Raw genomic sequence first — 21,632 nt, 5'->3', positions numbered from 1 at the left:
CACAGAAAGTATCAGGCACAAAAATATTGTATGGTAGAAATAGCGTTATTTTAAAGCCAGCATGAGGCTGAGCTGACCTACATCACTGTGATGTGTACCTTGCTGGTGGGTAAGTCCCAACCCAGTCACTTGCTGGATCCTGCCCAGTGGGATGAGGGAGCACACTGGAAAGGCAGAAACAGGAAAAAACCCAAACGAACCCAAGAGTAACCCTCATGGGTAGAGAAAAAGATCATTTAATAAGTGAAGAGGGGAAAAAAACCCCAAACAAATGATATAAAATCAGCACTATCCAGGCTGCTTTAAAGAAAATCACTGTGTACAACCAAACCCAGTACAGTCACCTTGTCCATGAAAGGGCTTTGCCATAGAAGGCAGATCTGTTGTCACAGTGTTTCTTTGCCTTTTTTTCCCTTGATATGTTCTTGATAGAGCTCTGGATGGGCTTTCCAAGACATTCAGGCTGGAATAGGGACTGTAGTCAGTGCCTTTTCTCCCAGGTAAGCCTCAGTGATGAGATCAGCTTTTTGACCTGTTCTCCAGTCTGCTGCTGACCTGTGTACTGTCATCCTTTGAGGAGTCAGGATCCTAAGCTGTGTGTCTTCTGGAATAGCAGAAGGGTGTGTATTCTCTTGAAATTTTTTCCCTGATTGCCTTGGAAAAGCTTAAGGATTTCCTTCTTAATTCCATGCCTGAGTCTTACTTCCTTACTCATAAAGCTGCTGCACAGACAAATGTGTTTAATCCTGAGCTTCCCTGGGGCAAGCTCCACATTCCTGCCCTTCCCTACCCTCCTGTTATTCCAGAGACCTAATCTGACATTAATTGTTATTATTGCTGGAGTGAAATAAAGAGCAAACTCAATTTTCCCATTTCCTCTATTTATCTGGCACAAAACATCATCATTACTTCCCAGTGTTACCAGGGACACAAGTAGGGACCAGAAGCAGGATGAAAACATAACAACTGTACTGGGTCAGAGGAAAGGTCCATCTGATAGTGACAGTTCCCTGCAGATGCAAAAAAAGTGAGTGATACTTCCCCAAATTACTTCTCTGTCCTCTGGCAATCCCCTTCTGATTTTTTGAGGTATATACTTGTCTTTAAATCTCTCAGGTTTTTTTTTCTTCTCAAAAAAATCACCGTCTTAATCTATTTTTTGGCACCTACACCATCTTATGGCAAGGAGTCCCACAGTTCAAACTAAGTGATTGTATAAAAACAGCAGAAAAAGGTCCTGAACTTTCCAAATTCTTGGGAAGTAAATATGGAGATTAGAAAAGGGGAGTGGGGAGGTGTGTTTCCTTGTTTCAATTTTTGTTTTAAAGGGGAGATACACATTTCCTAGCGAAGGTATTGAGAGTTTTTAAGGTTTTTGAGGCTAAGTCCTGGGTCAGCCTTGTTTTCCACTGATGTAAGTCAGCACTGCTCCACAGGCTGAAGTGGATCTCTGCCACATGCACTCCCTCAGCCCTACCTCCCCAGTGGGAAGTTTCCATCATTTACCAGCATTAGCTGAGAAAACGAGCGGGAAAAACCTCGCAGCAAATGCATCTTGTAGAATTGGGTGGGGAAGAAAAAAAAAAACCGCTCAAGTGAACAACAAAGTTGCTCTTCTTTAACTTTTCGTTTCCTCTTAGCTGCTGCTCTTTGTTTCTGTGCACAGTCCCAGGGCTTGGTGTGCTCAGCCTTGCTCTCCCAGGGGACCTGGGGAGGGAATAACAGCTGGAGCATGCCCTGAAACGCGGCCTCCCTCCGGCACTGAGCCATGGCAGGCCAAACCCAGCTCCAGACAGCCTGACACTGAGCTGTCACGGAGCAAACCTCGGGAGAGAGAGCACGGCAGCAGCGCGGACGAGCTGGAATCTTTCTTGATTACCGTGATTTATGAGCAGTGAACAGCCCCAACACTCCAGGGCGAGTGAGTGGGGGAGGAAGGTTTAGTTTCCACAGCATTTCACCTGTGGGTGTTCTTGGATGCCTGTTAAAGGTTGGATGTGTTAACCCTTCCTTTGGCTGGTCAGGTCTCTACCCACACGCGTCTTTCCGTGGCAGGTTGGGATTTCTGGTCCTCACAGTGTGGTCAGAAAGTGTCTGAAGGGCATGGGGGGAGGGTGACAGATACATAAACAGGCAAATGCATCACACCACTCTTCTGCACAGCTCAGAGCAGAGTGACTCTGCCATGATTTGCTCAACCATTGCCTGGATGCTCGTGGAAAATATAACATAAACAGAGCTTTGACTTCTTTAAGTGACTCATAAGGCCTGGAAGCTGCTCTGGATTCAACCATGCAGATGTCAGATTGGTGTTTCAGGATTTTCTTTCTGGAGGAATTCAGTGTCTTTATTTCCAAATCTGATATGGCTTTAGCCATGTGAGCTGCACACTGTGGGTACAGGGAATTACCCATGAGCTGACCAAAGCCTGTCCCCCTGACAGCCTCAGGAGTGAATATTAAACCTGCTTGCCCCAGGATGGAGGAAGCAGGGATTCTTATACAGCTGATGGAAACTGAGATGTTGCCTTTGCTGCAGTGACACAAATGATTTTTTTAAGGCCTTGGCCAGAATTAGTTTGCAGCTCCTGTTCTGTGAGACACTGGATGGCCTTTGAGCCTGATGAACGTGGAGGATGTCGTGGATGCTCAGGCTCAGTGGCTGTGGGCAAAAAAGAGGTTTTTGAAGAGCCAGGAGAACACAGTCCATTGCAGGGGAATTTTGCAGTGGAATGTTTTGGGTCTCCAAGAACTGCTAAAAAGGAAAGAGAAGGTCAATCTTTAACTTTTGGGATGGAGACTTGACTGAACCCTTTTCAAATGGAAGATGCTGAGAAAGCTGATAGTTGAGCCTAGGGTGAGAACTTTTGCCAAGGAGCACCTCTGAGTCAGGAATCTCTCAAGCAGCTCCCTCTTTGTGATTTCAGGGCTATTACAAAAGGACCTTGGAGTATCCCCTGATTCGGGAATGGAAGAGGATGGGCTGTTTTGCTGTCCCCATGATCCATTCCACGTTCCTCATTGACCTGAGGAAGGAGGCCTCCACCAAGCTGATGTTCTACCCCCCCCATCAGGATTACACCTGGAGCTTCGATGATATCATGGTCTTTGCCTTCTCCAGTCGCCAGGCAGGTATGTCTGGAGCTTTACTGGGCAGGCTTCACTTGTAGAGACACACAGACCTCTACTGTAAGTTCACAGGCCAAAAGTCCTGTCTTGACTTCAGTGGGGGGGGTTCAGACACTGCTCCCTTTCCTCTTTGGAATCTGGCCAGGGATAACCAGCACAAGAGACTGGAAAAGCAGTGTTGGGTAGCAGCTGGCTTCAGAGGACGTGGGAGCTGTTCTTGGTACGGGGGGCAATGTTTCAGAGACAAAATGTGTGGCTTCCACCCACGGTTTGTGTCACAGCAGGGAAACACAGGTGAGAGTGGAAGGTGGTGTGAAGTCTGTAGGGGAGGTGTCTAAAGTCGCCGCTTCCAGAAGATCCATGAGGAAAGGGGTGAGGGCAAGAGGCTCTTCTTAAATTACAGAGTGGTTTGTGTTGGAAGGGACCTTAAAGCTCATCTCATTCCAACCCCCTGCCATGGGCAGGGACACCTTCCACTAGACCAGGTTGTTCCAAGCCCCATCCAGCTTGGATTGGAACACTTGCAGGGAGAAGAAATCTTTTTCAGGCAAGAGCCTGTTAGAGCTGGTGTGAGAGCAGTAAAATCTCATGTTGTGTGTCAGGGGTACTTTGTGGGAACACAGAGCACTGAGGACCCTGGGGCACAGCAGGGACACCACTCTGGCCAGTACTGGGATCAGTTTGTACTGGGCAGCAGGAGGGTTTCAGTTAGCCCTGAAATGCAGGGGTCCCTTCAGCCAAGTCACAACCTCCATGTCCTCTTCCTTTGACTGGAGTGGCTGTTGGTGTTTGCAGAGAGCTCCAGGTGTCTCTGAGACATCACTGTCCCTTAAGTGCCTGGTGCTGCTGCTGTTTGTGCTTGTGGTGAGGATGTTTAGTCCCATTTATTTTTGGAGAGTGGATCTCGTGACTATTCTGTCCAGGCTGGCAGACGTGTGTGCAGCAGTGTTGCAGCTGAAAGGAACTCCCAGGAAGGACATTAATGTGATGGCCAACTGTGTTGGAAAAGGAACAGTTGCTGAGGTGAATTAGCAGGGAAAAGTTGTGTATGGGTCCCCTGAGTGATGTGCAGTTGGTGCTACCTGTCCTCTGTAAAAGATGTTATGGTAAGCAAGAAGAGCTGCCCTTTGGGGGACAGCCAGGCAGGGAGAAAGCCAAGGGAAGAAGGATTATTGTTGTTGTTGTTGTTGGCAGTTGTTCTGCAGGGAAGGCAGGCTGAGGCTGCCTTCCCACCATTCCCAGACCAGCGCAGCAGCCACCAGCTGTCTGTACCTTCCCTTTTAGGGCTGTTTCTGATTGGAAGGTCCTGACAGCACCAAAAAAGAGGGTGTTTTCTTGGCAGACCGAGCAGGGCATTTTTAAAATCAGCTTTGAGAGGATGAGGAGCATCAAATAAGACAAAGTATGGAGGAGAGGCAGCAAGAGTTGAAAGAGAGGAGCCCTTGGGAGGCAGAGGTGAGATGTGAACTTGCAGAGCCGTTTCATGGTCCTGACTTTCAGAGTCAGAACACTGGTATAGAATCACAGCATCAAGACCTCCAAGATCACCAAGTCCAGCCACTCCCCCAGCACTGCCAAGCTCGCCACTAACCCGTGTCCCCAAGTGCCATGTCTTGGCTCCAGAGGAGAGTTGAGGTTTGAGGCTGGAGGGCAAAGCAGGCTGCTTCAAATCTGTCCCCCCACGTCTTCCCTGTGGCTGCTCTCCCAGAAATGCAGCATCCCACCAGTGTGGTAAGGGCAGTGCTTTAGCTCCAGCTGCTTCAGAAATATTTCAGGGATTCAAATCCATCATTTTTTTTCCTTCCATCCTGGAGCACTTTAGCTTTTTCCAGGGCTGACCCATGACATGAAAGGCTTTGCTTCAGCTGTCTGGCCCGTTGATCTGCTCAGATTGTTGGCCTGTGTCCTGGTCTGAGTTCTGTCACCCAGGACAAAAGGATGGCAAAATCTTTCAGAAATGTGAAAAATGTGTAGGCTTTGAGGTAAACTTCTCTTTGGAGTAATTTCAGTTCCCTGAAGTCATAAATAATGTTGGCTTTTGTTGAGGGCAAGTACTGGGCTTAATGCCTCAGATCAAACCATTGATTTCCAACAGGGAATCTACTGCTGGAAGCAGCTGTTTTGTGATGCTGCAGAGAGATGGTCCCACTTCTGCTGAGAGAACGTGGCCTGTGGTGGAAGTCCTGACTCTGAATAAAATAAAACTCAGTGTGGATGTGGTTTTGCCAGCACTGGACTCTGCAGAGCCCCTTGCACTGCCAGGAGAGCATTTGAGCCAGGCTGATCAGCCTTCCAGTGCCCAAAGGGGCTTCAAGAAAGCTGGAGAGGATTTTGGAAAGAAGATTTTGGAAAAGGACCTGGAGTAAGAGGACAAGGGGGAATGGCTTCAGACTGACAGAGGGCAGGGTTAGATGGGATATTGGGAAGAAATCCTTCCCTGGGAGGGTGGGCAGGCCCTGGCACAGGTTACCCAGAGAAGCTGTGGCTGCCCCTGGATCCCTGGAAGTGTCCCAGGCCAGGTTGGACGGGGCTTGGAGCAGCCTGGGCTGGTGGAAGGTGTCCCTGCCCATGGCAGGGTGTGGAAAGAGATGAGCTTTAAGGTCCCTTCCAACCCAGACCATTCTGGGATCTCCTGAGCTGCCTTTCAGCCTGAGGCTCTGAAGCCCTTGAGCAGCCAGCAGGAAGGTCCAGTCACAGGGATGTGGAGGAAATTTAGGTTTAGGGCATGGCTGTGAATCCTGGGCACTGCTTATAAAACATGATAATAATGCAAATACCCGTAGTTTCTCTGTATTGGTCATCCAATTTTATTATAAAAACAGAGCAGGAGAGCGAGTCCCCCTCCCAATTTTATGGGAGCTTTACCCATATGGGAACTTCCTGGTAGCTTTTATCCCAGAAAGAACAGGAACACTGGCGTGAATCTGCACAGATTAAGTGTGTTTAAGCCAGCGGAAGGTAAGAACAGAGATCAGTGAGCCAGATAAGATTAGTTGATTAGATCAGTGCCAAATCCATTAATGTCAGCAGGTAGTGTTTTTTTATTCTGCCATTCACCTAAATTGCAGCTGACAGCTGAATGTGTTTTGGCAAGTAGCATAGCCAGCAATTTACTTGCAGAACTTAAAATGAGAGAAACACTGGGGTCGTTAGTGCCGACAATTCCACTCTGCTAAAAATACCAGGGATTAGGGAAACTAATAGATGAAAGCATCAGCACACCAGGTAGTGTCTGCTTTTCATTTATTTCCTAGAGGGAAGGGGGATGGTTGTCCTTATTCCATTAAAAAATAAAAAGAAAAAAGAAAAAGGCATTTTTTTTGTCCAGTTGAGTGGGTTCTAACAGCTCTGATTGGGGTTTGATAATAAAGGACCTTAGCAGAACTCAGTGAGAAACAACGGAAATAAATACTTGCCTTGGCTTCTCTCTATGTGGCGTTTGAGTGTGTTGCCTGATGTGACATCAGGCCCAGTGCTGCCACAGTTACAGCCAGTGGTGAGCAAATCCTTGTCATCCCAGATGCTGGGATACTCCCAGGGAACAGCAGTAGGTGGGTCTCTTCCTTGCAAAGGAACCCGCTCCTAGGAGAGGCTTTGCAGCTTCTCTTTGTTTCCTCCTTCCACAAAGCAGATGGAAAAGCTTTTGAGTAGAAGAATGTTATGGTACCACCTCTGTTGGAAAGCATCTGTTCTCCTTCCTGGAGTCTCTCCCTGTGATTGTCCTCTAACCCTTCAGGGCACAGTAAGAAATAGCCTTGGAGAGTTAAGGACCATATTTGGTGGTAGACTGAGCAGTTCCAAGATGGTTGTCATACATATTCCTCAAAGTCCTTTGCCAGCACAGGTGAAAATGTTACCTTTATTTTCTAGCTGAAGCAAAAGGAAGCAGTGATAAAGAATAGAATGGTTTGGTTCAGAAGGGACCTTAAAGCTCATCTCATTCTACTTCCTGCCACGGATAGAGACACCTTCCACCAGCCCAGGTTGCTCCAAGCCCCATCCAACCTGGTCTTGGGCACTCCCAGGGATCCAGGGGCAGCCACAGCTTCTCTGGGCAACCTGTGCCAGGGCCTGCCCACCCTCACAGGGCAGTTTCCTCCTAATCCCTAACCTACCCCTGCCCTCTGACAGCAGGAAGCCATCCCCTTGCCCTGTCAGTTCATATCTTTGAAGGGTTAGTTAGGGAGCAAGCTGGGATTGGTTTTGTGGGAGAGGCTGATTGCTGCCAGCCAGGCAGAACAGCAGATGGCACTGGAATGGTTTTGAATTGTTGGCTTAGGAGGCAGAACTTTTTGGGACCGAGGTCCTGGCACAGGTTTGATTGTGGCTACATAGCCACAGAGCGATGAGATCTGCTGGTGACAGAGCTGATTCTAGTTTCTGCTCTTCTGTGATCCCCAGGAATACAGATGTTCATCTGCAACCGTGAACACTACGGATTCCTTCCCATGCCCCTGAAACCACACCAGTCTCTGCAGGAAGAAGCTGAGAACTTTGTGCACACACTGATCGAGGCCATGAGTGAGTTGCTGTGCCCTTGCCATGAGTCTGCATCATGGGGGGATCCATCCCAGCTCCCTGGGGTCCGTGATGGAAACGCTGATGCAGGATGTACATGGAGGTGATGTTTGGGATCTCTGCTCTCTTTCAGTCGACCGCCCTCCTGTTGAACCCTCTCAGTACATCTCTGTTCCTCCAAAGCACCCTGACAAGATGGGATTTGATGAAGTAAGGACCCTCTTTGCTGTTCATTGTCTTGCCTTCCCACTCATCACCCGGAGGGACCTGGGTTCTCCCTGTAGCTCAACTCCCAGCCGTTCCCTTGGAGTATATTATCTTTGCTTAGCTACCTTTTTCCTGATTACTCATCTTTTGGGTTGACACCTTTTGCAAGGAAAAAATAGCCACTGTTATGTGGGGAGAAGTGCTGAGCTCAGGGCAGCCGAAGGGAAAGGGCTCAAGGAATGGTGTGATGTTTGCTGTGGGGAAAGGAGGGCACTCAGGTCTGTGGGCACTTGGTACCTACTGCAAAACCCATGTTTGGAAGTGCAGATTTGGGTGCAGGGGCAGTGCCCAGCAAACCTTTGGTCTTCCTCACTTGGTGCTATGGATGTGGGGCTTGGAACAACCTGATCTAGTAGAAGATGTTCCTGCCCATGGCAGGGGATTGGAACTAGATGGTCTTTAAGGTCCCTCCTGACCCAAACCATTCAGTGATTCTGTGTTTTCATCCAGCCAGGAGGAGATGGCACAAGTGAGGCTGAAAAACCAGGTTATTTAATTCCCCAGTTCTTGTGCTGTCTCCTCTGTGTCTGACTCCTCAGAGCAGCTTGGCCATCCTTCCAGCTGGGACAGACACTGGTCTTTTGGGAAAGCTCCCCTGCTTTCCAGTGGCAGGAGGGAAGGATTTCTCTCACCTGAGAGAGGCACTGGAGAGCCTGGGGCAGATCCAAGCTCACAGCTGGGTGATCCAGGCCCACAGCTGGGTACCCCCAAGAGGGGTGCAAACCATGCAGGGGGAGAAGGGTGGAGAGGGATCTGCCATGCTTCAATGAACTGGTGTCTGTGTTATTCCCAGAGCCAGCAGCCCCTGTGTGTGCAGCTGCCAGGGAGCCGTGGGGATCAGGGGGGCCTTTGTCTTCTTGGTGTGTTCTGCTCCATCTGTTTGTGTGTCTCGTGAAGCTGAACCCGATCCGGCCGTGTGTGTTTGAGCATCTGTGTTTAGGGCACAGCTGGTCCAGGTTTTTTCCATGTTTTCCTTTGTGGCTGCACTTTATTTATCCAATTTATTATTTTTGCATTTGTCCTGAGCTGGAATTCGTTCCGCTTCTTACTGGGATGAGGTTTTGCTCCACGGGCTACAACGCTGCACTTGTCTTTCTGGGACTGAAAAGTATCCTTGAGCCTCTGAGGTTTACCTGCAACGAGGGCTTCAGTCCTCAGCCCTCCAGAGTCTCTTTGAGGCTTGGATGGAGCCCTGCCCAGACATCTCTGTTCCCAGCCTTGGCTCTGAGCAGCAGCTTCTCAGTGCCTCAGAAGTAATTACAAAAAATCCTCTCTGTACTGTGACCTTGTGCTGGGATGGTGGCCCTGCTGATAGTCCTCAATCCAGGCAGTGGCAGCACTGTTGGGACTGAGGCTGCAGGTGGCTGCATTACTCTGTGTTTAATATAAACCTAAACATCCTGCGTCTTTGGAAATTATCTCTCTTCTGTTCACCCTCAAAGAGCAAGTTTCCCCCCATGAACATCCATCAAAAGTAGTTGTCAGGAAGGGAGCGAGCCTCCAGGCTTTCAACTCAAAACCAGCTCCAGTTTTTTGACAAATTCTAAGCAACCCCGAATGAAAAAACACCTGGTATTTTCACAAGACCTGCTTTTCCAGAGGGGCTGCTAGAGAAGAGTGGATCAAGACTTCTCTCTTCTGCCTCCCTCCCTCCCCAGCCAGGAGGCTGATGATGTCCTTCTCTTCCTCCCCAGATTTTCATGATCAACCTGAAGCGTCGGAAGGACAGGCGGGACCGGATGCTGCGGACTCTCTATGAGCAGGAGATTGCAGTCAAGATAGTGGAGGCTGTGGATGGAAAGTGAGTTTTGGCTGGGGTTGATGAGGTTTTCATGTGCTTAACTGCTTCACAGCATCTCCTTGGATGCCCTGACCTCCTTCAGGTGGGCTGAGAGGGGAGGTGAACACCACTTTTATCTCCCTGACACCTCCTTTTATCTCCACCCAAAGCTGTTTGGGGCAGTTCTGCTCTGTTTCTTGCTTCTTTTGCAATTAGTCAGTCCCTGTGAGAGAACCAGGGCAGTGGGGTTCAGACTAAGGTGAAAATCAGGTTCAAATCATACTAATTTCTGTGAATTGAGCAGTTATCTCCTGAGAACATTGTCCATCCCGGTGCTGCAGAGCTGTTGTGCTACAGCATTAGCCCTGAGCCAGCCCTTCTCAAGCTTACTCTAAGGTTTGGAGCACAACTCTGAGGGGAAGCAGCTGGGGGGGCTCAGCCTGGAGAAAAGGAGGCTCAGGGGGGACCTTCTTGCTCTCTGCAACTCCCTGACAAGAGGAGGGAGCCTGGGGAGGTCAGGCTCTGCTCCCAGGGAACAAGGGACAGGAGGAGAGGAAAACAGCCTCAAGTTGGGCCAGGGGAGGTTCAGGTTTGATACTGGGAAAAATTTCTTCCCAGAAAGAGTTGTCAAGCCCTGGCACAGCTGCCCAGGGCAGTGGTGGAGTCCCCATCCCTGAAGCGTTCAAAAAATCTGTACATGTGGCACTTGGGGACATGGTTTATGGTGGGGTTGGCAGTGCTGGGTTAATGGTTGGACTTGATCTTGGAGGGTTTTTCCAACCTAAATGATTCATGATTCCAAGGTGTGTTAAGATCATTTTATAATGAAAAATCAAGGGCTGCCGAAATTTTGGGTCTGTGAGTTGCAAAAAAGGCCTCAGAGAGACAGGAGCCCACATGCCATCTAGTGGTCTTGGAGACTTGGGATCCCATCGAGGATGGGAAAATAATCTTAGCCAAGGAAAATAGGAAAACTTAGGCTAAATAATCAAAGGAAAATAATGGAAACCAAGCACCTGACGTGCTGATGGTCCCACAAGAAGTACTTGGCAGAGTTAATGAAAAGTGATGGTGTCACGAGAAGTCTTTGGCCAGAGTTAAGGATAGGATTTATCAGCTTGATTTAGAAATGTATTTTCCTCCGTGTTTTTGAGCAAAACAAGTGCAGGAGTTTCTCGAGGTGTGACTTTTCCCTGAATATGAGCAGCATTCCCTGTGTTGTGCCTGTGTTGGCTTGTGTTTTTGAAATGGTGATTGAATAATTCTGTCCTTCCCCAGAGCACTGAACACGAGTCAGCTCAAAGCTCTCAGCATCGAAATGCTCCCGGGATACCAGGACCCGTATTCCTCCAGGCCACTGACCAGAGGAGAGATCGGCTGCTTCCTTAGCCACTATTACATCTGGAAGGAGGTATGGACTTTGGGTGCCCTGGTATTCCTGCAGGAAGGGGCTGTGTCCAAGTTCACAGCCAGTCCTGGGACAGAGCATGAAATCCAGTGTGGTTTTTGGAAGTGTAGGATGGAACCGATTCCTTGGATTGCAGGGGTTTTCTTCAGCACAGCATTCGGCTTTCACATCTCCCCTTTCCCCTTCCGCTGCCTCGAGGGGCTCCAAGAGAGATGGAGAGGGACCTGGAGTGACAGGACAAGGGGAATGGCTTCCCACTGCCAGAGGGCAGGGTTAGATGGGATATTGGGAAGAAATTGCTCCCTGTGAGAGTAGGCAGGCCCTGGCACAGGTTGCCCAGAGAAGCTGTGGCTGCCCCTGGATCCCTGGAAGTGTCCAAGGCCAGGTTGGACAGGGCTTGGAGCAACCTGGGCTGGTGGAAGGTGTCCCTACCAGGTCAGGGTGGACCCCATCAACTTCAGGTTGCCCTTGTGGGTCACTGTGCTCACTTGTGAACCCCCTGTTTCAGGTGGTGAACAGAGGACTGGAGAAGACGCTGGTCATTGAGGATGATGTGCGCTTTGAGCACCAGTTTAAGAGGAAGCTCATGAAGCTGATGGATGACATCGAACAAGCCCAGCTAGACTGGGAGCTTATGTAAGTTACTGGTCCTCAGCCATCTGGGAGCTCCTGGGCATGTGGGGAGGTTGGCAGCACTGCTGGGTCATGGCAGAGGGGAGCTGCAGGTTGATGCTGGAGGGCAGGGGACAGTGGCAGACACTTCAGTGGCTCTTCCCATCGGGGCAGATCTGCCTTCTGGAGCAGGCTGGGGCTGGATGCCCAGTGGGCACCATCACTGCCCTTTGTGGGCAGCATTGGCTGATCTCAGCAACGTAGGAGAGGCTGCTGTGACAGAGGAACTGGCACAGCTCAGCCCTGAGCCTTGGACCGTGTCATCTTAGTTCCTTATGGAGCTGAGCCTTTCACAGCTGTACCACCCACTGGGTTAAGACTTGGATGTCTGGGAGTGGTGCAGGACAGAAATCTGTGAGCCAAGTCAGGGATTGCTTCTTGCACTGACCCTTTGCCCTGCCCTGGCTGACGCAGTCTTGTGATCCTGATGGCTGCAAATTCACTTCAGTTCCCATCTCTTGATCTTTTCACCCTTTAAGCTACATTGGCCGGAAAAGGATGCAGGTACAGGAGCCTGAGAAAGCCGTTCCCAATGTCAGGAACCTGGTGGAAGCTGATTACTCCTACTGGACCCTGGGCTATGCAATCTCCTTCCACGGGGCTCAGAAGCTCATCGGAGCCGAGCCCTTTGGCAAGATGCTGCCCGTGGATGAGTTCCTGCCAGTCATGTACAACAAGCACCCTGTGTAAGTTGGATGCCTCCACGGCTCAGGGACATGAGCTGGGTCCTGCTGGCTGGTCTTGAGCTGGTTGGTGGCCTGTTTAGTGGGGACTCCTTGTGCTTGGTGCTTGTTGCAGATCAAAGAAGGTGACAGTGGAGTGGGGGTGTCACTGCTCAGGGCAGGGACTGTGGGCTGGTTCTGAGGGGCTTGGCTGTCTCTGGGAACAGGCTTTGGTTGTTACAGGTGTGTGTGGTTGTGAGGCAGGTGGTTCTGTCTGCAGAGAGCCAGGCTGTACCCCAGCACCTACCCCCGCTCTCTGGGACCCCTGCTCGGTGGATTGACCTGTCTCCCAGGCCTGGTGCCGGTGAAGGTCTGCTCTGTTTCTGATGGTTTCTCTCCTCTGCAGCACCAAGTACATGGAGTACTACGAGTCCAGAAACTTGAAAGCCTTCTCGGCAGAACCCCTGCTTGTTTACCCCACCCACTACACGGGGCAGCCGGGCTACCTCAGCGACACAGAGACCTCCACCATCTGGGACAACGAGACCGTGTCAACGGACTGGGACAGAACGCACTCCTGGAAATCCCGGCAGCAGGGCCAGATCCACAGCGACGCCCAGAACAAGGACGCCCTGCCTTCCCAGTCGTCCCTCAACGCGCCGGCGTCCAGGGATGAGCTATGACTGCCCCCTTCCCTGGAACTCTGTGACAGCTGAACCTGCCTCACACTTTAGCTTTTCACCCTGGGAAGTTGTAGAGCGGCTCTTCGTGTGGTCTCTTCCTTTCCCGCTGCTTCCAATGGGCCGAGTGCAGTGGTTGGACCAGATGCCTGCCCGGGCCATTTGAGGACAGGGTGGGGGATGAAGGAGGAACAAGAATAAGTGTTCCAGACTGGCAGAGAGAGATGAACAAAAGCCCTGGAAAGCTTTTGTTAAAAAAAAAACAAAACAAAACAAAAATACCAGCCTGGAATGGCGTCTTTCTACAGTTCTTCATGTAGAACACTGTATTTATAAAGATTAATATATAGAGGTGTACAGCTGTTAATGCCTTTTGGGATGGCTGTACCTGGGCTGCTGCCTCACTCCTTGTAGGTCTGTAGGCTTTTACCACCCTCTTGCTGAGTGTTTGGGGGGATTTGGATTTGTTTTCCAAAGGGATTTCTGTCAGAATTGAGGTGTTTCCCAAAAATGTTCAGTGCAGGGGAGCAGCGCTCCTCTGTCGTCCTCCCCCATCACAACCAGTGCTGGCTTCCCCCAGCTCATTTCTAATCTTGCTGCATCCCATATAAACAGGCCTCCCAATCCAGAAGGGATGTCTTGGCATGTCTAAAATCATGGGAGTGGAGGTGGTTGGTTTTATTTGTCTCCCTGAAGGGAACACAGGGGGAGTTGGTCGGTGTCGTGTTCACTGCTTCACCCCCTGCCTCACTTTATTCCTTCAGGAAAACAAAGCCCCACAACCTATTTGCAGGCCTGCTCACTTAGGCCATAAAAGCAAGTGTTGGAGTTTTGGGAACTTAAAATCTAAAAAGGGAGGTTGCAAACTCTCCTTATTAAGCTGAAACAATCTGCAGCAATGTTACTGTCTCGACAGCCCAATGGAATTGTGTGTTACAGGACGGAAAGGCGACTTGCCTGGATACTTTTTCACGTGAGGTGCAAACTTGTCTGTTTTTCAGATGAGTTCTGATGTACTTGCTGTTGGCTCACGTGCCAGCAGGGTATGGTGTTTATTTTTTTAGGAAAAAAAAAAACCTTTCTCAGAGGCCAGGTGATCACGGACTACCCTGCTTAGAGCAGACCCCGAGCTGCTGGGCAGTGGGGAGGATTCCCTCCTGGAATTGCCATCTAGGGACTCACCTGCTGGCAGAGCTGTGCCTGAGTATGTGTGGCTGGGGTTTTGTTTTTAATTTGTGTTTGTTTGTTTTTAATAATTACGGATCAACGTTGTGCTTTCTGCTAAGAGAAGACATGTTATTACCTGTCAGCCGGTCTGATAATACATAGAACCTGGTGCAAGATGAGCAGCTGTTTGTGTTCTTCATTGAGTGAGAGAATCATGGAATGGTTTGGGATGGAAAGGCACCTTTAAAGGTCACCCAGTCCAACCCTTGCCATGGGCGGGGACACCTTCCACTAGACCAGGTTGCTCAGAGCCTTGTTCAAGCTGGCCTTGGGTGTTAAATGTTGACTGAAGGCCATCCCAAGGGATTGTAAGCTGTGTCCCTCTCCCCTGGAGTCGCTGGAGGTTCAAATGTGCCCGTTCTGCAGCTCCCACCTGGAAGCTGCGTTCCTCGTGCTGTCCAGCTGGGAGCAGGTGCCCGCAGGCTGGTGAGTATGGATGTGCCCTGTGGGTCCCACGCACAGCCTGGGGCCTTCCTCCCTCACCATCCCTGTCTCTCCCTTCCTCTGCAGGTCTCTCTGTACCAGCCCGAGTCTGGCCTGTTTGAAGGACCCTGGAAACCCCCGTGGTGGTTGTTTGGATGTTTGGTGTGGCCTGCAGCGGGACTTCCACGACCAGGTGAGCGTCCAGCGTGGTGGCAGGTGGATATGAGAGCCACCTCTCTTCCACCCTCATGTGCTGCTTGTTCTGCAGTAGCAGCTTATGAAGAACAGGGCTAGGATTTTGAGCTTGGGGTTTTTTTGTGTTGTTTTTCTCTTTTAGTTGACTCAGGAAGTGGGTGGTTCGGAGGGGGTTGATGGTGCTTTCAGGGAAAGGGAACAAATTAGGAATACACAACTTAAATGACTGTGCCTGTTTCAGAGCAGACAAGGCCTCAGTCTTGCTGATCATTCCTTTACCTTGTGTGTTTATATATACAAAAATTATTTATTGACATATGCAAGACCTGGGGTTGCCTGTGGTTCTGCCCTTGTGACAAGTGCTGTTCCCTGTCTGTGTTTTCAGTTCCTTGGCAGGTGCTGGCCAGGCTTTGCCCTACTCAAAAATAACTGTGTTTTGGAAAAGTAGGAGCCAGTTGAAACACTTCTGGATTTTTCTGGTATTTTTCCAGTTTCCATGTACTTAACTTTGTATTTTTTTTTTGACTCATCTGAAAAAAAGGGCTTCAAAGCTGAGGAGGAGCACCAGCTTTGAACCAGCCTTCTGGCAGCTTCTTTGCATGAAAGGTTGTGGTGACAGGCCCTAAAAATTATTAATTGCAATAAGACTGCTTGGACCCAGGAGCTCTGTCTGTGCTTTGAGTTAAGGATGGAGGAGTGCTGCTGTGTTCTCAGTGGCTTTGGCTTTGCTGTTTAGAAGTTAAAACACTAAAAGAAGTGAAGGAGTTGAACAGAATGACAGTGAGGGAAGTGCTGTGAGGTGTAAAAACCCCACAAACTGACACGCAGTAATAAAAGGAAATCAACTGACTCCAGGCAAATATTAATGAAAAACAATTTATATACTTATCATATAAAGATTACAGGTAAGCAATTAAAAACCTCTTATATATAAACATTTGGAGAGTGTAATTTTAAAATCCAGAACATTCACTTTTCAGCTTGACACAGACATACAACCTCTGAGTGAACAGTACTATTTACATTAGGAACTATGCTGTATGTACATGGGAAACTGCTCTGTACAGACACTGACACTGAACCAAAATGCAGAGAAAACTTAACTTCTAGTCTTGCCCTAAATCTGGGCAAAAGTTAAGGCTCAGTAACAACCCCCTCCTCTACCACCCTCTAAACCAAGATACAACTGGAATTCATGAACTGTTCAGACCAGGACCTACAAGAGGATGTACAACAGGCCTGTTGGACCTACAATAGGGTCTGTTTTACCCACTTGTAAACAGAAGTGATAAATCCAAATGTAGTGTACAACTTCAGGAACCTGAGCCCAGTTTTGAAAATTAGTGCGACAGAATTGAGGGGGGGAAAAAAAGGCCCAGGCATGGCTAAAATTCTGTTTTAACTGGTGATCCTTAACAATCCTAAGTTTATCTATTTGGATAATAACTAACTGCTAGATTTGCACAATGCTATCTACAGAAACAGAAATACTGTATCTATTTAGTGTTATCTCACATAAGGGCTGTTGACAATCCAGCGTCTCGCTTATGGCTTTTAAAAAAAAAAATAAATTTAAAAGTTCTGCTCATGAAGAGTAATTGCACATGAGGGAGAGGTACATCCATCATCACACGAGAAAGGCATCGAGTTCTGCTCCCTGGGTTAACAAAGTCCAAGGCAAACCACCCTGTCGTGGCATTAAGACCTCAATCCAACACAAGCAGCGCGTGTTTGTCCCGTTCACGAACAACTCGTGACGATCATCCAAAGGCAAGTGCGGTTCATTCATCTCGAAGTTCTTTGGAAACAGGATCCAAAACGGGTGATTCTCTTGGCGCAAGAGCAAGTGCAAAAAGGCCTTCAGGTGGTTCAGGCAGACGTGCACTCAGAACTTCCTTCAGCTGTGTCAAAATAAATCCAGCTGCTCTTCTGGTCTAATACTGGCACAACGGAGACCGTTTCCTCACGAGGAGAGTTGGCTCGTGGGGCGTCCGTGAGACACCAAAGGTGGCAGCTCCCTCTTGCACCAGGGCTGCCCAGTCCTCCGATTGCACGTTTTCAACAGGTAAATACTGACACATCCACCCGCACCGCTGGTGAAGTCTCAGCCCACCAGCTCCGCTTTTTTCCGCAGGATGAAGTCGAAGTTGACGTGGCTGTTCATGCCGTAGAACACGTTGGCGTCGCGTGGGAACACCAGCTCTGCAAAACAGGGCCCGGAGCAGCGTCAGCGTGGCGGAAAACTGGGACAGGACAGGGAGCAGGGAACGACGGAGCGTGGGGGGCCTGTTGGGCCAGAGGGGCATCGGGAGCTGCCCACACCCAGCAGCTCTGCCACAGGGCAGGGGCAGCAGGGCAGCAGATGGAGGCCAAGCCCAGGCTGTGTCCAGGCTGGCAGAGGCCCTGGCAGCCTCTCCCAGAGGAGGCTGTGTGGGAAACGAGTGATTCAAGGGATCTGCATGCTCTGCTCCCAGGGAGGCAGAGCCCCACCACCCAGACCTCACGCTTGCCCTGCAGCCACAGTGCCTGTGGGAAGGCTGGCCTGGCAGCCCAGGAGCTGGCTCTGCCCACGGGATGTGCTGACAGGCCATGAGAAATCATCCCTGAGCATCCAGGGGGTTGTTCTCCCTGGCAGCTGGGACCTGTCCGTGGCATTTCTAGTGCTTCACATTTTACTCTTTCCTTCGAAATCCAACAGAACTTCTCAGGCAGCAGCAGAGTTCAGCTTCCCTACCTTTGTCCTCAGAGATGACCTGCACAAGCTCGTAATCTTCCACTGCATCAGGCTCCAGGTTGTGCTTCAGCAAGGCTCTCTGGGTGACGTCAGGAATTCTGTCTTGGTTTGTTATCTGGAAAGGTAAGAGTTGCAATGAGAGATTCTGCTTACTCACAAGAGTAATGACTTAGGAATTAGTAAAAACCTGTTTGGTTTTGGAAAAGGTGTCACAGAACTGAAAAAAACACAGTGGGTCAGTAACAGAGTGGTAGGTGCTGACAGATACTAAAATCTGGTATTTGTGACAGTGGGAGGTGGTGGCTTTTTAGTTCAAGATGACAGATGCAGCACTAGGTGAGACAGCAGTAAATCACAGTGCACTGGCCAGGCACTGCTGGGATCCCTCCATGGAACCAGCACAGGGGGAATGAATGCTTGGGGCTGCTGCTCTGGCAATCACCACCACACAGAGAGGCTGCAGAATTAAAGGCTTGTCAGCTTCCTGTTGCCAGAAACCAGCCCTTGGGGAAGCTCCTCCAGGGAGAGCTTGGCATGTGGCATCTTATGTCAAAATCTGCACACCAGTTTCGAGCTGGAGGAAAAGCAGCTGGTGCAGCAGGAGGGCAGGAGCAGCAGGGCCTGCACATGATCCCAATGCTTCACTTGGAGCTTTTGGATAAAACACAAACTCTGATTTCCAGACCAGAAGCTTCCCCAAAGCTGCTGGTTTTTTCAAACCTCTCATTTCTACCCCGCTCCACGTATTCTGAATGGTAGCATTTGTCATTTTCCCTTTCCAACCAGGTTTGATGAGTTGGCTCAGTGAAGTGTTCTCAAAAGAAGGGTGCATTAGGTGCCACATCTGCAGGCAGTTAATGCTTTAATACAGTTTAGAGAGGTGTCACTCACAGCTTTTCTACAGTATTCATTTGCAAAACACATTCAGAGTGCAGATCTTTTGGTTTCAGTCTTTTGAGCTCTGCTTTATTCCATGCAGCTTTCCCTGAATTCCTGCTAGTCTCTTGTTTCCCATGTCTAGCTGCATGTCCCTGTTCTCTACCCACCTCCTGTTTGAATTTTTGTGGTATTCCACCAAATTGGGCCACGTCCCCATGACTTTTTTTTCCTTCTCCAGCATGAAGGCAGATTGCTCCCCCTTTGCTAACCTTCATTTTCATATTAAAATCCTGCAAGGGATTTTTGCGTGTCTGTAACAATTTAGACTAATAATAGCCCAGACTTTATCCTCACTTCCTCTGTTTTGCTGCTGCATTCAGGGAAGTCATTACACAATAGATCCTGAATTTCTAATCCAGCACTGAAACTGTTCCTTTTCCCGACGCCTTAGGAAGGGTTGTTTCTGATCTCTTTTGGCATTAATAACCCTCATGATTGTTTCAGTCACCCTGGACGAGAACATCACCCACTCCCAGCTCTGTGCCACTCACCAGGATGCTCTTGTACACGCTGTCGTTGATGCCGTCCATGCTGACCCGGATGATGCAGGCGCCGCCGTTCTGCCGGTTGTAAACGGGGAGCACTTTGGAAGTGCTGCTGCAGGTCGTGGAGCCAGAGCTCTTGTCAGAGACAGGGCCACTGTCAGGGCCAGAAGCCTTGTCGAAGGTGGAGCACTTGTCAGAGCCTGAGCCCTTGTCAAAGGTGGAGCACTTGTTGAAGCCAGAGCCCTTGTCGGAGCCGATGGAGCCTTTGTCGGAGTCATAGCCCTTGTCGGAGCCAACGGAGCTCTTGTCATCACTGGAGGGCAGCAAAGTAGGGAATGAGGGTAAAGGTGACCCCCCCGAGGAAGGTGTGTTCGTGGAAGAGTCAGGAGAACAGGAGGGTAAGTGGTATCCAGGGATCTGCACAACGGAAAGAAAAGCACTGTCACAAACAGGGGGTTTTGTCTGCCTGCCTGTGTCGCTCTGCAGGAAGAACAGGAGAAGGCAGAAGGCACAGACATAACCTCAGTCACACACACACTCTGCCCAGCAGGCTGGCAGTGGGGTTCCTTGCCTCCAGAAAAGCTGAACTTGACTTATTTCACCATTTTAATGACAATTTATGTCCCACGGTGTGTGCTGGGCACTGGGTGCTGCTCTGGGCTTGCAGTAAGAGCGGCCCAGGAGGTGGCAGCAGATCCAAGGAACAACATCAGGCTGTGGGCAAGCAGCCAGGAGCTGGGACTGGCTGGGAAGGGACAGAGGGAGTCACAGGCAGCCCTGCTCCAGGTGGGAGGGAGCCTTCACACGAGTGGATGTACACACACCCCTCCCTCTCTGCCATTCTGCCCCCTTCCTTCCCCTGCTGCTCAGGGCTTTCCTTTCTCTCCATCTGCCTTGCTCAGAAGCTTCCTGGTAGGATCAAACCCCCTGTAACAGGCAACACAGAAGGGATTGTGCAAGAACCTGACTGGATCACTTCCATTTTTACACATTTATCACTTCCATTTTTACACATTTATCTCTAGTCCTTCTCCATTCACACTGAAAGCCATGCTCTAGTCAAGCCTTGGGCAAGGGTCATGGGGGCTGCAGCATCCAGAGCCTCTCCCAGCTGTTCGTGGTGGCCCCAGGTGTACCTTTTTCAAAGGATCCTCAGGACTGGAGATGGGGGTCACACAGACATCCTCACTTTCGGAGTGATTAAACTCACAGGATGAAACACTGGCCGAATCTGTGCTTTCTCCAGAGCTCCCTCCGAGGGGAGAGCTCTTTGGGGGGTGCTCTTTGGGTGGGGTGATCACATCAGTGCCCAGAAAAAGTCTGGTAGAGGGAGAAAAAACAAACAAACAAAAAAAGCATAAAAGCCAGTAAGTGAGAGCAGAACAGAGCAAGGCTTGTCACTTGGTTCAGAACTCTTACGTGTTGTTTTGTTTTCCTATCTGCAGTGGCCTATTGTTTTCATTTCCTCTGTGTTGTTTATACAGTTTGTCCAGAGAGTTTGTTAACACACCAACAAACACAATGCCTTCCTGACCCATGTGCCCACCAGCTGCAGTGCCAAGAGGGGAGCTGGTGCCCCACTATCACGAGACTCCCCTTTGGTCTGTTAAAATTTGCAGGCTCACCTGCTTGGAAAAAGGGCTTCAAAAATGGCAAATTCACCCTGCTGCCAATTCCTGCCCTCAGTCAAGGTGCCACAGATACCAGTTCCTGTCTTAAGAGGCTGGAGATGTACACACAAGAAAGGGTAAATTAAAGGCTCTCCCTCTCCGAAACTCATTCCTAAATGCAGGTCAAGTGAACTGAAAGGAGTGTCAAAGAAAACAAACTGCTACAATACACCAGGTGGAGAAGCAGGGTGCATTAGATGCCACGTCAGGATGCAATTAGTGATTTAATACAGTTTAGAGAGGTTGTCACTCGCTGCCTTTCTACAGCGTTCATTTGCAAAACACATTCAGAGTGCAGATATTTTGGCTTAAGTCTTCAAGCTCTGCTTTATTCCATGCAGCTTTCCCTGAATTCCTGCTAGTCTCCTGTTTCCTGTGCCTGCTCACCTTCATGTCCCTGTTCTCTTACCCACCTCCTGTTTGAATCTTTGTGGTGTTCCACCAAATTGGGCCACGTCCCCATGATTTTTAACTCTCTTCAGCTTCAAGGCAGATTGCTTCCACTATCAGTGCCTTTTTGCTAACCTGAATGTTCATATTAAAATCCTGCAAGGGATTTTTGCGTGTCTGTAACAATTTAGACTAATAATAGTCCAGACTTTATCCTCACTTCCTCTGTTTTGCTGCTGCATTCAGGGAAGTCATTACACAATAGGTATTGGATTTAATCCAGCACTGAAACTGTTCCTTTTTCCGACACCTTAGGAAGGGTTCTTTGTTTCTAATCTCTTTTATCATCAATAACCCCCACGACTGCTTCTAACAGCAAGGATGCATTTCTCCTTAAAGCAACACAGGGATCTGGATCCACACCCAGGTTTTGCAGCTGATGGGATGAGCACCA

The 21,632-nt window shown here is 49.5% G+C and overlaps 3 protein-coding genes across 3 annotated transcripts in view; 2 read left to right on the top strand and 1 right to left on the bottom strand.

Annotated features, from left to right (window-relative positions):
* COLGALT2 (collagen beta(1-O)galactosyltransferase 2) overlaps positions 1 to 14,461 on the top strand; it is a 43,973-nt gene extending 29,512 nt beyond the window's left edge. Inside the window, exons 5-12 of the mRNA XM_050307387.1 lie at positions 2,927 to 3,131; positions 7,530 to 7,649; positions 7,780 to 7,856; positions 9,608 to 9,714; positions 10,972 to 11,104; positions 11,610 to 11,737; positions 12,253 to 12,459; positions 12,842 to 14,461. Coding sequence (XP_050163344.1) covers positions 2,927 to 3,131; positions 7,530 to 7,649; positions 7,780 to 7,856; positions 9,608 to 9,714; positions 10,972 to 11,104; positions 11,610 to 11,737; positions 12,253 to 12,459; positions 12,842 to 13,118 — 1,254 coding nt within the window. The 3' untranslated portion in view covers positions 13,119 to 14,461. The remainder of the gene's footprint in view (positions 1 to 2,926; positions 3,132 to 7,529; positions 7,650 to 7,779; positions 7,857 to 9,607; positions 9,715 to 10,971; positions 11,105 to 11,609; positions 11,738 to 12,252; positions 12,460 to 12,841) is intronic.
* ZBTB37 (zinc finger and BTB domain containing 37) overlaps positions 11,417 to 21,632 on the top strand; it is a 331,509-nt gene continuing 321,293 nt past the window's right edge. The window contains exon 1 of the mRNA XM_050307389.1: positions 11,417 to 11,486. The gene's annotated coding sequence lies outside the window, so the exon portion shown is untranslated. The remainder of the gene's footprint in view (positions 11,487 to 21,632) is intronic.
* Positions 15,823 to 21,632, bottom strand: part of RGL1 (ral guanine nucleotide dissociation stimulator like 1) — a 52,341-nt gene continuing 46,531 nt past the window's right edge. The window contains exons 15-18 of the mRNA XM_050307386.1: positions 20,255 to 20,438; positions 19,125 to 19,535; positions 17,695 to 17,809; positions 15,823 to 17,162 (exon numbers count right to left, since the gene is read on the bottom strand). Of these exons, the coding sequence (XP_050163343.1) occupies positions 17,065 to 17,162; positions 17,695 to 17,809; positions 19,125 to 19,535; positions 20,255 to 20,438 (808 nt within the window). The 3' untranslated portion in view covers positions 15,823 to 17,064. The remainder of the gene's footprint in view (positions 17,163 to 17,694; positions 17,810 to 19,124; positions 19,536 to 20,254; positions 20,439 to 21,632) is intronic.

The sequence above is a fragment of the Myiozetetes cayanensis genome, unplaced genomic scaffold (assembly GCF_022539395.1).
Source record: "Myiozetetes cayanensis isolate MyiCay16 unplaced genomic scaffold, myiCay2020 scf12, whole genome shotgun sequence".
Classification (NCBI taxonomy): Eukaryota; Metazoa; Chordata; class Aves; order Passeriformes; family Tyrannidae; genus Myiozetetes; species Myiozetetes cayanensis.
Note: the sequence above shows the minus strand (reverse complement) of the source record. Positions and strands in the feature narration are given on the sequence as shown.